This window comes from Athene noctua, chromosome 16, assembly GCF_965140245.1.
Source record: "Athene noctua chromosome 16, bAthNoc1.hap1.1, whole genome shotgun sequence".
In the NCBI taxonomy this organism is placed as follows: Eukaryota; Metazoa; Chordata; class Aves; order Strigiformes; family Strigidae; genus Athene; species Athene noctua.
In genome coordinates, this window is record NC_134052.1 from 8097306 (window position 1) to 8111317 (window position 14012).

General features: G+C 36.9%; 1 protein-coding gene across 1 annotated transcript in view; it reads left to right on the forward strand.

Moving 5' to 3' along the window:
• Positions 1-14012, forward strand: part of SLC9A8 (solute carrier family 9 member A8) — a 31488-nt gene that overhangs the window by 14528 nt on the left and 2948 nt on the right. Inside the window, exons 6-14 of the mRNA XM_074919982.1 lie at positions 546-647; positions 1378-1412; positions 2486-2629; positions 3912-4050; positions 5891-5996; positions 8710-8826; positions 10360-10442; positions 12186-12297; positions 12714-12934. Of these exons, the coding sequence (XP_074776083.1) occupies positions 546-647; positions 1378-1412; positions 2486-2629; positions 3912-4050; positions 5891-5996; positions 8710-8826; positions 10360-10442; positions 12186-12297; positions 12714-12934 (1059 nt within the window). The remainder of the gene's footprint in view (positions 1-545; positions 648-1377; positions 1413-2485; positions 2630-3911; positions 4051-5890; positions 5997-8709; positions 8827-10359; positions 10443-12185; positions 12298-12713; positions 12935-14012) is intronic.

A 14012-nucleotide genomic window follows, 5' to 3' on the forward strand; every position in this document is an offset into this window, starting at 1 on the left:
TTTCCGTGGCCATTTCTCACAGTGCTACTCCTGGCTGAAGTGGTTTTGGTCTTCCCTGTGTGCTGCCTTTTTACTTAAGCTGTGCTGCAAGAGAGGGGGTGAGCAGCAGGTGATAGTAATATCATGAATTATTACCAACACTGAAGAATTTTTCGTACAAAATCACAGCGTAAGAAATGAACAAGCAACTGGGAAGTTTACAAGCCTTTCACATGCCCTGTCTTACAATAAATGGATTCATTTACAGTTCTGTCAGGTGGGGAATGTGTCAAAAGTGCTGGTGAATATCCAGTTGTTCATCTGAGGATTGTTTGTTGTTAGGGTACCAGACCGACATGTTTTCCTGGGTATCGGAGGGATTTGCTGTTGTCCTCAGGAGAGCATATGGTGTGGATGTATGTCCTGGGGTACCTGGAACCAAACAAATGATGCTTTGTTATCAGAAACGCAGTTGTGAATCAGAATCTAATTTAGATGCAAACCTAAACATGACTTTTCCCTCAGATAATTTTCACTAATTTACTCATTTTATTATTGTGTTTCAGGGTAATTTTTTTCAGAACATTGGTTCCATCACTCTGTTTTCTGTATTTGGCACTGCAATATCAGCTTTTATTGTAGGTGGAGGAATTTATTTCCTAGGCCAGGTAAGAATAACTACTTAGAAGCATACTTATCCAGCTTGCTCTTTGAAAGTCCATTTTTCAAGAGCAGACAAACGTAATGAAAGTGAATTCCTGGGTCACTAACTCCAGTGCTCTGCTATGACAGAGGCAGTGTTACATAACCATGCTCCATGTTATGTAAGCAAGCTGAATGTTAAAAGTAGTTAAGACTTGATTTGAGTTTTACTTTTTTTTACTTAATCTTCCTATTGGAACCCTGTTCCAGAACCTGTCTTCTCTAGAGCCATCTTCTGGCTTCCAGTATTAAACTTATTTGTCTTCTGTCAGCAGTTTGGGGTTTTTTTGCTTCTCTGCTTTGGTGTTTCCTCACTTGTTAGTTGTAGACATAGATAATTATATTTTTTTCTCAGACTTCATTCTGGTAGCCCAAGCAATCCATACTTTCCTCTTTGTCTCTCAGATTTCCTCTCCTTTGAATGCCTTAGTCACTCTACTCACCTGGTCCAGTTTCATCTGGTCTTCCCTGATTTTGGGTGACCAGAATTGTAGCAGTAGATCACTGTTGGAGAACACTGTTTGACTGGGTAACATCAGTACTGTGATTTTTTTTCATTATAACAATTTACAAATTTTGATAAATAGTTTTATGAACTATTTGATGAATAGTTTCATTTTTAAAAACAGCAAAAACCACAGTTGACTGTGATTTTTTTTTTTTTTTTTTTTTTTTATGTTTTACCTATTCTTTCAGGCTGATGTAATTTATAAACTCAACATGACAGACAGGTAAGCTCTTGGGGAAATGGTGTAGTATATGAAATGAGGCATTCTTCAAGATAATTGTGTATGGGAAATGTAGCTGGCCAGCTCTTCTTGTTATTATTTAGATTGCTCAGGTTCAACATGGTGTATGAAACTAATAAATAGCTTGAAAACTTCTAAATCCTATTTATTACACCCTTATTTCAAAATAGGATTCTGTGCTCAGTGGTTTTTCTAAATAAGAAAGATACTGGTTTTTAAACTCACCTTTAAATTTAAAATATGTAAACTATGATAAGGGCATAACTTCCTTGTGCAAATCTTCTCTTAAAAGACTGAATGAGTTTTTCAGTATCAGTAATGTAGATTTTTTCAATAACCTGGCAAAGGTTCTAATCAGTTTTTTAGGAGCACACCACCCTATCATTAAATAAAGTTCATTCCTTGTTTATTTGGGATATGTGTGTGTTTGTTTGTTTATTGTATAGCAAATACAGCAGTTTTCTGTTAAAATCCACAAATAAATAGGGTGGCAATCAAGAAACATAACAAATAAAATATGTATGGACAGCAAAAATCTTCCTTACTTGGTTCCAGTGTTTGACTTTACACAGCTGAGCAGTCCTATTGCCTCTGTATTGTCTCTCTTTGGATTCCAAAGTAATGAAGTTTTAGCAGTTCCCTTTAAATGTTCCTCTCTAGTCTCCTAAACATGTAGCACTGTGCATGGTTTTGGCTGTGTCTGTAAAGTTGTTTGATTTCCCATTCCTCTGATTTTTTTCTTACTTAGTTGGAGTAAGACATTGATACTGTTGTTGGGAGCTGGGAGTTGGGTGTTTCTTCAACATCTCTTCTGGCTTTGGTGTATCAGTAAATGAATGGTATATCAGTATATGTATATCAGTATATCTTTGGTATATCAGTAAATGAAAACCAAAAACTTTCCTTTTGTCACTTGAAGTTGTTATGAATGGGAAGAGAGCATAACTTTTCACTGTGTAGAAACTGTAACATTTAATGTTTTTGTTACTAGTTGTTCATATAAGCTTATTACTTTTCTTTCATCTAGCTTTCTTCTTTGTTTTGTATTCTCCCAGTTTTGCATTTGGCTCTTTAATATCTGCAGTTGACCCTGTGGCTACTATTGCCATTTTCAATGCCCTCAATGTGGATCCTGTACTTAACATGTTGGTTTTTGGAGAAAGCATTCTCAATGATGCAGTCTCTATTGTCTTGACCAAGTAAGTGCATTTGAACTACATGTGTTTATGGAAACAGCATCCACATTATGTTATGTTAATTAGTTTAGATATACAGTAATTCTTCCATCTCTATTTGGAACAAATCATGTATTTCTGGTGTAAAGCTGAATTTTGTGTGATCCTTCTTTGTTAAAAGCAATCCATAACATAAACTGCATAGGCCGAAGACAGTAAATGAATGTCTTATTACCTACATTAGTGCCTCATCTCGTTGACCCCAGATAATTGATTACTTTCTAAGTCTGTATGTTTACCAGTTCTCTTTCTATCTGAAGGTCCTGACAACAGAAAACCAACAGGCTCACACAGAAATATTTACCTTGCCAAATACACAGCTGTGTCTCCTGTATCATTGGCTTATACCCAGAGTCACACTTCAGTTTGGGGCAGGAGATACATCAACATCCATGAAATAGTTTTATATTTATGTTGGGGCTCTCACAAGGAAGAGTAATATCCAACATCCTTATCCTTTGCACATGATAATACTTTGGGTCTGAAAGAGTAAAAAGAAATACAGATATATCTTCATGTTATTGCTGAAGTCAGTAGATGAACTATGAATGTATAAAAGAAGTAGATATACTAAGACGATAGTGAAGTTGGAGTAATTTTTTAATAAACTAATTGCTTTTAATACAGTCATGGTTCTTTTATGGAAGACCATGAAAGCTAACAGCAATCCAGAGGAACACTAGTTAGAATCCATGTCGTCTTTGCAAGGAATCCTATTACATTCCTGAAATTCAAAGAGATTTCTCCCCTTTCCTCCTAAGAGCTTCTTTGTTTTTCTTCAGTGACCTTCTTGTCTCTCATCCACACCTAAATATTTGATGAGAAGTCTTCCTGTTCGTTTGTTCTTCCCTGAGGATCACGTGATCTGTCTTTTCTTTTTCATGCCCTGAATTTTTACCACTGCAAAATGTGTTTTCATTTCCTTTTCAAAGTTTGAAAATTGTTTTGTAATACTGGGCATTATCATAGCCTATTTATGCCATTCTGGGGATTTTTCAGAAGAGCAATGCTGGGTTTCCAGATTTTTAGCAGAATTAGGTTTCCCTTTGGGGATTACACTAAGATTTGATTTAACATCTTTTGACATTCCTCTTGTTATATATATCACAGTAAAAGCCTTTAAAGAGTGGTAGCAACAAAGAAATGCAAGTCTTTTTTGTTGTTGTTCTCAAAAGATGTTTAGTATTTTTGGATCCAGGCTCAGAATTTATAACTTTCTTTTTATTTATTTTTTAATTACATCTAGCACAGCAGAAGGTTTGACAAGAGAAAATATGTCAGATGTAAGTGGATGGCAAACCTTTCTACAGGCACTGGGATACTTTCTTAAGATGTTCTTTGGCTCAGCAGCACTTGGCACACTTACTGGTCTTATTTCTGCATTAATATCCTTTTTTAATTTTGGTGATATAGTTGTCTAAATTATCAAAATTCAGCATTTCAATAGTATCTTTCTTTCCCAGCTTCTCCAGCATTTCTTAGGCAATATTTCCTATTAGTCATTATTTTGCTGGGTGAGGACTTTCTCGTGTTCATTTTGGTTTTATGTTAGTCTTCATGGGTGTGTATTAAAAAGTTGCATCAAAATTTTATGAACATATTTAAGGTCTGAAATGCTGTACAGTAGCTTATGTGCATTGGAGTGTTATAAAATATGGTAATTGTTTTGTAAATTCAAAGTATATTAATTCCGTTTCAATACTGATCCATTTTTGCAAGCATATGGCTCCTTTTTTACATACATAAACCAGTTAATTAAAAAGAAAAAAAAAAGCTGCTTTTCCTGAGGGCTTTTGAGTCAGACCAGCTCATTTGTCCCTATGTATCATATTCAGACAGCTGAATACAGATACTGTTCTATTTGGATTTACACTGAGTTATATTTTGCCTCTTCCATGAATTGGTTGCTAAACAACCCAGAACCTTCTTTGCTGCAATAAGGAAGGATATTTGTTGTAGTCAGACACCTTTGTTACTGTTCTATGCTTGTTTAACGTTAATGCTGACTTCACTGTAGGTAATCTTTTGTGTTAGGCTTGTACAACAGTTATTCATGTCATCTGGGCCATAATGTTAAGCATTTTGTTTGTACATAACAAGAACACAGTGTTTGATTAAATATAGACGTATTTCATCTCTTGGTTCATTAGCCTGATTCCATGAACTTTTAAATTATTCCATACATCACAACAAAAGAGGGAGACAGATGTTCAACACTTTTTTGATATCTAAATGATATTAAGACAAAGAGAAAAGCAGCTTATTTGCCCTAATACAGTTATTTGTGCCTCAGAGTATTGGATTTACCCTAAGCATGCAAAATTTTAGTGAAGCAGAGGACATCTCTTACTAGTTGCCAGCAGATAAATACAGTTGAAGGTTGTTGCTGGTTCATGACCCAGGAGGAATGTGAACTTCCATGTCACAGGCATATAATCCTCTGAATTTTAACAAAGATGGTAGGTGGAGTATTTTAAGCATTAAGGATGTGATTGAAGGACTATTCCTCACAGCTAATATTACTGCAAGTCTGTCACCCATTTGAAAGTAACTAGAAGTCTAGTGACTGAACAGAGGAGATTGCTTGCATGCTTACTGTGGCAAATAATGTTTGAGGCAAAATCTACTTGTACTTGGCAGCTGTGTTGCAGAACCATGCATGAGATGCAAAGCAGAATTTGCAGCCCTTGACAAACGTCTACTTTTATGACTACAAATGTAAAGTAAGTTTAAATATCTTGAGTATCAGAAGGATGTTATTCTCGTTAAAACACAAATGAGATCTGTTTTAATTTGCTGTTTCATAGCTCTCCCCTATTTTTAGAAATGCCTTTACTAATTTAATGATTCTCTGTGGATTTTCTGGAATCGTTTTGGAGCAGAGATTTCAAAGATTGAACATGTAGGGAAATGGCCCTGCTAGATCCAAACAATTTAGCATGTTATTATCCATACTGTATAGGTACATCAGTAGCAGATCTTTTCTGTCTCTAGGTCTGTCCATTCTGATAGACTTTTACCAGCAGTAGCTTCTATAAGAAACACTCCTCATAAGAAATTATTCATCTTTCCATACTTGAGTCAAAGGCCAGTGTGCAGACTTTATTAGCTATTCAGTAGATAAGTACATCAAGCATAATCATCGTCTTGTAATGGAATGACCCAGATTTATTTTTTTCTTTGAATTTTTTAAATTTACTTTTTCCATAACGTTTTTGTGTGTACGTGCTAAAGCACATTGATTTAAGGAAGACACCCTCCCTAGAGTTTGGGATGATGATTATCTTTGCTTACCTTCCTTATGGACTTGCAGAAGGTATCTCACTTTCAGGTGAGTAGCAAAATGACTATGTGTAAGTTTCTTTGATAAATTTAGGGAGTGGGTATTATTTGTGTCTAAGAGGGCCTCTGGTTTTTTATGTGTTTTCTCATTTAACCTGTGCTCTTGCTTTTAATTTTGACTTACTGTAAAGAAACAGTTATTCTCTACTTCATGTTCCAAAAGTATAGAAAAGTAATTGCATTTTCATAAGCATTAGTTAGCCAATGTAAATATTAGTATTCTCCCCAGTTACCTCTGCCTAACACAGAATTAAAATTTCAGCTGCATGCTGTAGATCTCAGCCACTTAAATAGTGTCCAGCCTACTACCCTGTAACTGGTTTTCTGCTTGTTCCCAGTGCCATTGGGGAAGTCAGCTGAGACCACCAAGTACTGCCTGTATCTCTGAATACATGGTAGAAGTTTTGCTGAAGGCCATGAGGGGAGGCTTACAGGTGGCCTTCTTCCATCATTCTGTAGAATCAAGTACAAAGGCAGGGTCCAGTTCTGCTGGATGCCCAATATCTCTGACCTTTGCTGATTTAAGTGGGTTTTTTAAGCCAATCAGCTTCCTTTCTCATTTCTCGAAGGAAAGTGGGAAGGGATGAAACAGTATAATTCAAATAGCTGTGGAATCTGCTTGAGGTTTTGGTTTTGGTTTTTTTTTTTTTGGGGGGGGGGGGCGGGGCGGGGCAGGGAGTTTGTTGTTTGGTGGTTTGGTTTTTTTTACGTGCATTAAATGATATATTGTCTCTACAATTTGGACTGTATAAGAATGTTACAAGTTTGTGAGGAGTAATAGCAGGACTAGATTTCTTGTATATGAGCTGCAGGTATGAAATCAGACTTCCTAGAAATGTACATGTGAACTAAAGTGAATATTTGGGAATGGATCTGTAGCAGTGTATATCGGCATGCCTCCACTGATGTCAGTGGAGTTGTATTTTTTATATGTATGTAGAAGTGGCCTATAATCATGGTAGTTACACAATCAAGATGTATAATCCTAATGCAAGCATTCCATTCTGCCCACTTGCATCCAGAACTGCTCTGTATGTGTGTATAGGCCAACACATATGTAGGGGAAGGAAATTGTATAAAACCTGAGCACGCAGTTTGTTACGTTAAAATATTTGTATTGCTGTAAAAACAAGTTTTTCCTTGTGAGAAGATTATTCTGGAGGGTCTCAGCGCTTGGCCTTTTGTATTTCTAATTTATATTGCTTATTAATATAAAATTATAATATATTACAGAATTAGAGTGTCATTGCATAACCAATGCATCTGTACGTTGGTATACAGTCAAAAAGAATTTGCATAAGATTCCGTGTTAGTTAATCTCAGGATGATAGAGGTTCTTTGTCATTTTATTTGTAACAACCTCTCTAATTTGCTCAAGTGCTTTCAAGAGTGACTTCTCAAGAAACATAAACTTTGAATGACCTTAGTCAGGTCACCTCTGTGTTTCAGACAAAGGATTCTTTTGACCGTACCTCCGCTGTTCTAATCCTTTCAGTTGTGTTCATCTGGGCCACTCCTGGGCATGTAGCTCCAGCCAAATATTTGTAATCTTTTAAACTTCCCTTGTTCTGGGCAAAGCAGGCACACTCCCACATGTCATCCTGTCCTCTCAAGATCTGCATTGCAATTGATTTCTTTTCGGTTATATTGTCAATTTTGGTCAGTTATTTTCTCAAAAGGAGTACCGTAGTTGTTCAAGTGGACTACTAAATTTTTTCACAGTCCTAACCATCATTTTAGGTGTCATCCTTTGCAGGTGTAAGTCTGTGCAGCAACTGTGGAAATGCTTGACTTCCTTTAAGATACCCAGCTCCCTATGAACAAGTGACAGTGTCTGTGATAACGTCTTAAGCAGTTAGCGAAATAGGTTAAAATTCAGATTCTTCCCGTAAATAACGAAGAGCTGGGAAGATGGAAAAAATCCCTAAACACAAATCAAAGATTTGTGAAATATAATGAAATCTGAGGTAGCTGTTCTGGCCTGTGATATCAGTTGCTGTACTTCTGTCCAAGCTGTGCATGTCATTAGAGCAACTGAACACTATAATGGAAAATTTGGTGGCTTTTCCATAGATGATAGCTGAGATTAACCTCTGTAGTAATTTAGAGCAGATGGTGTAGTGACCCTTTCTGCTGGAGGCAGGGGACAGTCTGCACAGTAGCATTCCCTGAAGGCCCAACATATCAGGCTGTACCTTCCTTATGGTTGGACTCAATGATCTTGAAGATCTTTTCCAACCTAAGTGATTCTGTGATTCCTACAAAGGTAATTTTTTTCCCTGAATTCTCAAGTCTTAATAGCTTTCCTGATTCTCAGATTGATAGAAAATTGGGGATACACCAGCGTGTGCTATTTGTTTGTAATTTTCTATGGTATTAGAGGTGGTGCACCATACTGGAGTGGATTCACACTCGTGCCCTGTTGGTCTCATTTTACTTCTGGTAGTGTGATTGCGCCTTTTTATTTCCGTCACTGCAATGGGAAAACATGACGTAACAGGGATTTATTCTAGTTTGCAAGTGACCTATACTAGACCTCCTAGTATTTAATAAGACCAGTGGAGTGAGACCAGTATGAAAAAGAATGGTAATAGAAACCCCTCTTATTGCTTCAAAAGTTTTTGCATTAGTAAGGGCTATAAATACAAATATTTGCAGAGTACAAGCTATTCTTCTGTTGACTGCCACGTTTTTATCTGCAGGTATCATGGCAATCCTCTTCTCTGGCATCGTGATGTCTCACTATACACACCATAACTTGTCCCCAGTTACACAGATTTTAATGCAGCAGACACTGAGAACTGTTGCTTTCATGTGTGGTAGGTCCTACCTAGTATTAATATATAATATTAATAGTTTAAAATGTTATTTGCCTGAAATGGTGATTCTGGTGGGAGCAGCAGAGGTGTGAATTTTCTTCGAGCCATTTGTATGTCAGTAATATATACCTTTAAGAGAAGAATTCCTAATATTGGAGGCTGGAATGCAGTCAAAAGTCACCTTTCCTGCCATACTGGATAAAACATACAGTAAATCTCTCTCCCATCCTGTAGGCTCCTGCTAAGATGTTCCACAAGATTGATAACCGAGTAGAGATCTCTGACTCCTATTAGACTCTGGTCTATTTTTAGTTTTAGGAGATGGATTTTTAGTGGTATTTTTTTAAATGGTTTTGGATATAAAAACCTACTTGCAAAAACAATAGCTTCACAAATTGAGAAGTTTTTGGAAGAAGTGATACAAGGAGCTCAGAGTCCCATAGTCTTTCCATTTCCTTTTACAAGCCAAACTTTTGAAGAAATTACATGCTTCTGTATTACAAATATATCCCTGATTTTTTGGGGATGACATGAAAGTGTTGGGTATTGTTTGCAGGGAGATACATCTGGAACATGGTCAGGGAGTGGCCTTGCTGCAAACTAAACTTAACCATGCTCATTACCTGAGCACCAGTAGCTCGTCGGGATTTGGTCTTAATCTGTGATAAATGCCAAAAAAAGCACATCTTCATTCAGGTAACTGTAAAGGATTTATTTAAGATACTGGTGCAATTTTGTACACGTTTGCAGCAGGTTTTGAGCATGTGGATATAAGTATCCAGTACCCAAAGCCTGACCAAACAATGTCCAGTGCTGCAGTAACTCAGGTATTGCTACTGGGTCCAAAACCATCCTGTTTTTAACTGCCTTTATGGTAAGGAATGTACCTTGCTAGGACAGCAGTGAACTGGTGAAACATTTTGACTCTTAAGTTCTCTGATGCTAATGGGCTAGTGCTGTGGAAATAAAATGTTTAGATTGCTGTAGTCATTGGGGATTGGTGGTACTATTTCAGATTTGCCAGCATCACTTCTAGAGGTCATTAGAATATACAAGGGTAGTTAGATCATCCAGTTTAGTACTTTATTACAAAGCAAGCTATGAACTGCTGCTGTTTATAAGAATTTAATGAATTGAATACTTTGTAATAGTGCTCAACTTGCAGTATATGAGATTATGCCTGACATATCAGTTTCATATAGAATCTGATTCAAAGCTATGGAAGTGGTTAGTAGTTGCTCCTGTAGTTTTACTTAATGTATAATGTAGTATAGGACAAAAAATTCCTCAGTCAGGACAAAGTTTTGCTAGCTTTGTTCATACTCATGAGTAATTTACAGCCTAGGCATTCAGCATAAGGTGCTGTCCACTGACGGCGAGAGTGGAAGAATCTGGCCTTTTGCATAATGGCTTTGTGCCTATTTTGTGCATTCAAAAGCCAGGAAATATTATGTACTGTATGTAATAAGTTATAATTGGAGAAGAAAAGGTTTTATAGAACTGTTTATTTAAAATGTGATTTCTCTTTTTCAGAAACATGTGTTTTTGCATTTCTTGGCCTGTCAATTTTTAGTTTTCCTCACAAGTTTGAAATGTCCTTTGTCATCTGGTGCATAGTAGGTATTTACTTTCTTACATATTTGTTTAGATGTGTTTTTGGTATTGGGAAGGAGGGAAACACAGTTAAAATATTTTAGAATGGTTATGTTTTATAGGTTTTTATGAAAATACTTTTCTATTTTTATATATTGGACAAAGTTAACTCTCACTAATAGCATGAAATTTTTATTCTTGTTCCCAGCACTTTGGTGTACAAATACATCAGTATTCTTTAAGGAATTCCAGTTTGCTGTTATTTTGAAGCCCTTCTGTATAACATTATTAAAAACAAGGAAAAGAGCCTTGCTTGTTTTGACCCTATTAGATTTATTAAAATAAAATAAATCTCAAAACATGTTGAGATAATTATACACGCCACATTATTCTAGAAGTTACTTTGCTAGATAACAATCCTGAGTTTTCATGTATCTTTAGCTTCATATAAACAATTTATATGAATGAGCAGTTCATAGAAGCTACAGTGCAAGCTCGTATCAAACTCTGCTCTGTTTCGTCTCTCCAGGACTAAAGCTTTTGAGTCTCTCTCTCATATATCATTGCAGTTTGTTTACACAAAGCAATTTCGCCCATACATCACTTTTTCACTCTGAGCTCACCTTCTTCAGAGGAAGTCCTTACTCAAACCTTTTCCAATGTGTACTCACTCTTTGACTCCATTCTTAATTCTTTTTCTTTCATTCTGTATTTCACTGTAGCTTTATGTAATGGCACTTTGAATTACATTTCACATGGGGTTGCCCATATAATTGTTTAATATAGAAATAAAAAGTATGCTCAAAGTATGAGTCAAAAGAAGGAAATGTAATCCATTTCCAGTTGTGTACAGCAATGTATACTAGTACATTTTACTCCGTGGTTCAAGGGAAGAATTATCTACAGTGTACAGATAGTGCTATCAGCATGGGGAACAGCTCTCACTGCTTTACACCCAACTTCCTTATCTAATATATATCTAAGGTGTGACACTTCCTTCTATGTAGCATTGCCCTCATAGGTCTAATGCAAATTGTGTAATTTTGGGGTGATTCATAAAGGAAAACAGCACAGCCCTTCAAGGATCCTGCTGACTAATTCTAGGATATTTACCTTATCAAGGTCTGTTTGTGGTGGAGCTTAAAAGCAATGCCATTGTGAAAACTTTTGTTTTTCTGAGTTAAAAGTTTTCACTGTATTCGTTAATGTGTGCCATTAAATCAGTAGTACTGGTTTTGCTCCCCCCCCAGAATGTTGCTTCAAGTGTATGGTATATTTTATAACCATACAGAGGGAAGTGTTGAGGAACCAAATTACATGCTATTTGTTTGGCTTCTGGCCTTTTTCTCTGAGGAACTGGTCCATGGGGAGACCATAGAAATATCTTACTGCCTCTTAGCTGCTGCGCCAGGGGAATGATTAAAGGAGCTGAACTGACTGAACTGAGGAGAGCTTTTACCCAAAGTAATTCTTGGTCTCCCTGGAGTGCCTCTTGGGTTTCATTTATATATTTTAAGTAGTGTCTGGTCTCTGTCAGTGACAAGTCTGGTTTAGTTTCAGTTAATCAGACAAAATGTTTCAAAAAGTTAAATTCCACACTGACCTATGCTGAGAGATTTCTTTGTGTTAGTTTAGCAGCACACCTACTTGTAGGACTTGTGAGTGAGAAGAGTGTGTTCATCTTACCCTGTACAAACCAGATGCAACTGCAGCCTGCATGAGCATAACACGTCAAATGGTCTTTTGCTTTTATTTCTGTTTTTCAGGTGCTTGTTCTGTTTGGTAGAGCAGTGAATATTTTCCCACTTTCTTACCTACTCAACTTTTTCCGTGATCATAAAATCACCCCCAAAATGATGTTTATCATGTGGTTTAGTGGTAAGTTAAAGCTCAAAGTATGGAGAACTGGAAAAAGTGGTTTAGTTTTTTCATTGTGTGGTCTACTCTGGGAAGAACTGGTTTTCCATCTGTGGAGCAAAACTGAACATTTGCACAAACCCAAGTGCAATAGATATGTTCTCTTTCCCTTGAGAACTTTGCAGTGATGATGCCCACTAAAGCTTTTCTGCAAAGAGTCTACTTTTCTTTCTAGGTCTAGCAACTTCAGAATTTGAACAACAGTATCTGAAGAGCTCAGATTCATTTAAGGTGGTAATCAAATGATAGGTAAATGGACATGATATAGGATTGTAAAAATCTTTTAAAGATGGAGAAATTCCTGTTGAGTCATCAGGGTGCTGAAGATCAATGTAGCTGTTGATTCTCTTAATTAATTTACTGTTCTCTCTGATAAGGTTTACGTGGTGCAATTCCCTATGCCCTCAGCCTCCATTTGGGCTTGGAACCAATAGAGAAGCGACAGCTTATTGGGACAACAACAATCATCATAGTACTCTTCACAATTTTGCTGCTGGGAGGAGGAACCATGCCTCTCATCAGACTGATTGACATTGAGGACTCCAAAGCACGCAAGAGGAACAAGAAGGACATTAATCTTAGCAAGACAGAGAAAATGGTTTGTTTAGATTTTTTTATTCAGAGGATCATGGTTTTGTTTGGGGCAGGGGGAGTAATTTTTACTAGTACGTTATTTTTTACTAAAAAGTTATTTTTACTAAAAAGTGAAATTAAATCAATGAAAAAAGCCAAGGTGGTAGGAAAAAGCCAAGCAATATAATTTTAAAATATCCCAAAGACAGAACTTGGTTAGTGTTCACACAAAATAACTGGACAAAGGGAGGAGAAATAGTCCCTTAACTCAATCTAATTATAAATTGATCCATACAAATTAAAGTAAACCCTGCAAAAGCATAAAGCAGATGATACAGGATTGAGTCATATAGAGAGGGAAAGTAGCTAGTACAGTGTGAGTCATGTATTAATCATAAAAGGCAGATGGATGAGAATTATTTTGAAAAAGTCAAAGCAAAGGCCATGAGAAGGTGGTAACAACAGCACCCCTCTGACTGGGTTTTATTTTAAAGCAATTTCTGGCTAAGAACACTGAAGAAAACTAACAGCCAGGCTGAAATCTCATGTGCAAGAGGCTGGAGTACATAAAGTATCCCAGTATTTGCCTGTTTTTCCCTAAACCATCAATCAATACATGTGGAGTATTGTTCTGTAGGATCTGAAAAACAGCTCCTCTTGGAGTGAGGTGAAAAAACTTGCAGTCTTCAGAATTATCTTACTCTGTCCACACAGGGAGGTGTGTATAGGAAGAGCACAAGGACAGGGTGTGTTCCAATACAGGGCTTGTTTTCAGTGAGATGATGACATTAGTGTTACTTGCTGGATAAAATCATTGTCCAGCTCACGAGAGAAAAGCTGCACGCTAGAACCATTCTCAGCGGTAGTAACACTACAAAATATGGAACATTTGAGGTCTTTTACCTTTCAGCATGAAAATGGAAGCTACGTGGCTCTGGGAATCAACACCTGGACAGATTCATACAGCCGCAAGCCCTGGCAGGCTGGAGTGGTAGTTTCTATATTGTTCCAGCATGGGAATTGGCTGTTAGAAGGGAGAGCAGAGAGCAGGGGGCTGAAGCAAGCTGGAGAGATGCCTGCCACATTTCTCAGGTTATTCCAAT